Consider the following 3754-nt stretch of genomic DNA (forward strand, 5'->3'; position numbering starts at 1 on the left):
ATCCCATTTAGCAGAGTGGTTAGAGCAGTTGAAGAAATAACACCAGCTCCCTTCGGTACCCTTTCTCCCTTTATCTTTTAAGATGAGAAACTTGGTCTCTTTGAAAGGCATGCTTCATGCACAACCCATTATCCTATTCCAAAAGCACTCTCCTTTTTCTCCCCCTCCTCTCACTATGACAAGACAATCAAAGCCCTGGAGACCTTTCACAACAAATTGCTGTTCTGCTGAAGACCAGACAACTTTTAGAAACTTCAGTCGTTGCAGGCCGTCAAGGTCAGAGTTCTCTAAGAACATCGCTCCGTTGCCTTCGTTTCGGAAGTTGTCGTACTCTGATCTCAGTCGATCTTCATCGACACGCATCAACGAAGATCTTGCACAGTCTTTTGGGTCAGAGCTGTACGATTTTCAGCTGAGCGAGCTGCGTGCCATTACTCAGAATTTCTCGAGCAACTTCTTGTTAGGAGAAGGGGGTTTTGGGACTGTCCATAAGGGCTATGCGGATGAGAATTTAAGGCAGGGTTTGAAGGCTCAGGCTGTTGCTGTGAAGCTTCTCGACATTGAAGGCTTGCAAGGACACCGCGAATGGCTTGTAAGATTCCCATTACCCAAACAATATTAATAACTAATGTCATATATTTTTCTTTTTTTCCTAAATAATAACGATTGAGCAGAACGATAAAAGTCAGATTATGATTAGAAATAAATAATAATTGAGAGCTATATATAATAGCTGGTGTCACATCCTACTAAGATCATAATACTTTTATTTTTATTTTCAAAGAGCATAGTGTTAAGAGTATTGACACAAAGTCAAACCTCCATTCCACTCTACCCAAAAGACGACAAGTTCCAAGTACCTAAAGTCTAATCCCAACGAACAATAGGGTCCTAAAGTCTCATTATGTGAATTTTATTCCAGTCTAACATTAGCCAAATTCACGCTGATCGTTTCTTATTTCCCTCCAATCATGGTCATTTTCTAAAATTTTTGTTGACAACCGATACTCTTTCATTTATTTGTTGACAATATTATTTTGTACGTACGCTGTTGTAGGCTGAGGTAATATTTCTGGGGCAGCTTAGACATCCACATCTTGTTAAACTGATCGGATATTGTTGCGAGGATGAAGAACGGCTTCTTGTATACGAGTTCATGCCACGAGGCAGCTTAGAGAATCACTTATTCAAAAGTAAGTTTTAATATTCCGTCACAAAGTTATTATACATGATAAAGTAATGTCAGTGTAAACCTAATGATGCTTCTCACATGATTTATGTATTCACAATACCGATCATAAATCTTTGAATGATTGTAGGGATTTCAATATCATTGCCATGGGGAACAAGAGTGAAGATTGCAATAGGAGCAGCCAAAGGACTTGCGTTCTTGCATGGCGCTGAGCAGCCTGTCATTTACCGCGACTTCAAAACTTCCAATGTCTTGCTAGACTCTGTACAACTCCATATTCATACATCTCTCTGTTTTTCTTTAAAAAAACCAGACAATTAGATTGACACCACTTCTCTCAAACTGCATGCTGACTGCTTTTTCTCTCTCGTTTGTTCTGCTTTATTTCTATGTTATTAACAGGATTTTACAGCCAAATTGTCAGATTTCGGGCTTGCAAAGATGGGGCCTGAGGGATCTAATACACACGTTACAACTCGAGTGATGGGTACCTACGGCTATGCTGCCCCAGAATATGTCTCGACAGGTAGTAGTTTAAGGCTCAAAATAGAGAGTGCTGCTTTCAGCATGAATGTAAGCAATATAATCTGTAATATTCTTTGTGCTTTTTGAAGCAGGAACTTTGCTCGGGTTAAGCCACGTCTTTTCAGTTCTGTAGTAAATTAACGACAATTGATGTGACAATAGGAGACCTCTGATGTACTATGCTAATATATTTCAGGTCACTTGACTACAAAAAGCGATGTTTACAGCTTCGGGGTGGTGCTGCTGGAACTTGTAACGGGAAGAAGATCAATGGACAAATCAAGAGCAAAGAGTGAACAAAACCTCGTTGATTGGGCCAAACCTTACCTGAGCAGTAGCCGAAGATTGCGTTGTATTATTGACCCAAGACTTGCAGGTCAGTATTCTGTGAAGGGAGCAAAGGAAATGGCTCTTCTGTCATTGCAGTGCATAAGTTTGAACCCCAAAGATAGGCCAAGGATGCCTGCCGTTGTTGAAGGCCTTGAAAGGCTGCAGCATTACAAGGACATGGCAGTCACCTGTGGGCAATGGCCAACATCACCAAAATCTACCAGAAGTGGAGTCTCTACAAAATCGAAGATGGAGAGCGCCAGAAGAGTTGGAAATCAAAGGAAATCGTCTCCTATCACTCCCACTCGGAAAACATGATCAATGATATCTCGATCTAACGAATGTGGCAATTCCAAGTTCGTATATAGCAGTACTATGGATGCATATTAAGTGCGCACACTTTTAAGGGCATGTCTAGGTTTCTATGTAACATGTGAAGGGCATATGGAGTGTATGTGTACAGCCCCTTGAGAATGTAATAAAATGTTCGTATAAGAGTAACGCCAGATAAAAGTGGAGTCGCATTGAGTAGATAAATTTTCTCTATATTATTGAAGTAAATGAGTTTTGTTATCTACAAGCAAAGTCGCGTGCTAATCTGCATATCAATATTGATTCTTTTATATTCAAAATTTAAATTGACACTGTTGTACGCATATTACTACGCAATTGTGCTTGTAATCAGAGTTTTCCTAAAGAGAAATACTTTAACCTTAAAGAAATTATACGAAATTAAATTCATAAAATAACTTGATTTAATGTGATATATCAGATTGTAAAGTTACTGAAATTTCCCAATTACCTCTGTAAAACTATGAAATTGTCTACCAATTTCCTTGAAAAAATTGGTTAAATCTCAATATTATGATTATTAAACGAATCAAATACTTAAAGAAAATAATCAAGATACAACGATTGGTTACGAAGAGAAACCATTTAAAGAACTCTTTAAAGGTAAAACCCTATGGAGCAGCCAAACACAGGAAAGTCAATCTTATTGTTTAAAAATCAATTACAAGTAATTTTCAATTACAACACTTTTGTAACTTGACTTTCTTACTTGTCCAGACAAATGACTAATTTGTCTTCTATTGCAGTAGCAGCCAGAATTTCTAGTGATTTTCAAACTATTGACTTCTCTCCTGGAACTTCAGTGGCTGAAATCCAATCAATGATATTTCACATTTGAAGCACGATCACACTCAAATAAAGATCACAAATATGAAAATTCACTAAGAAATTTTCTCACCAAAATATGCATTAGAAAGTGTTATAAAAAATATGTAGATCTGAATCTTTACAGATCCTAACCAATAGGATCTCTTAAATAAATCATCTGGAAAGATTTCCAGTTGAAGTATTCTGCTGACGGATGGAATCTGTCGCGAGTACGTCTTCTGGCGAATTGCTGACATTTCGCAATAACATTCTTCTGCATTAACTGATCTCTATTCAGCTTTCATCTGGATAAATACAGATCCTCCTGTACTCTATTTTTACCTCAATGACTTATCTAAACAACATCTAAGACTTCTGGATAGACTTAATATTGTTTAAAGATAAATCAATAATTATTTTACATTCATCCAACAATTTCAAATATAATGATAAGAAAAGCCTTTTCATATAGTCATTTAATCCTAACCAATTTTTGCCTTTACAATATCTCCCTTTGGCAGATTGGTGACAAAAACAACTTGATGAATA

At 37.2% G+C, this 3754-nt stretch overlaps 1 protein-coding gene across 1 annotated transcript; it reads left to right on the forward strand.

The window, feature by feature from the left end:
- LOC122280643 (probable serine/threonine-protein kinase PBL15) lies at window positions 1–2627 on the forward strand. Its single transcript, XM_043091621.1, has 5 exons — window positions 1–592; window positions 1058–1193; window positions 1320–1456; window positions 1595–1718; window positions 1914–2627. The coding sequence occupies exons 1-5, from the start codon at window positions 83–85 to the stop codon at window positions 2363–2365; spliced, it is 1359 nt and encodes a 452-aa protein (XP_042947555.1). The 5' UTR covers window positions 1–82; the 3' UTR covers window positions 2366–2627.
- Window positions 2628–3754: the final 1127 nt, after the last annotated feature.

The sequence above is a fragment of the Carya illinoinensis genome, chromosome 11 (assembly GCF_018687715.1).
Source record: "Carya illinoinensis cultivar Pawnee chromosome 11, C.illinoinensisPawnee_v1, whole genome shotgun sequence".
Lineage (NCBI taxonomy): Eukaryota > Viridiplantae > Streptophyta > Magnoliopsida > Fagales > Juglandaceae > Carya > Carya illinoinensis.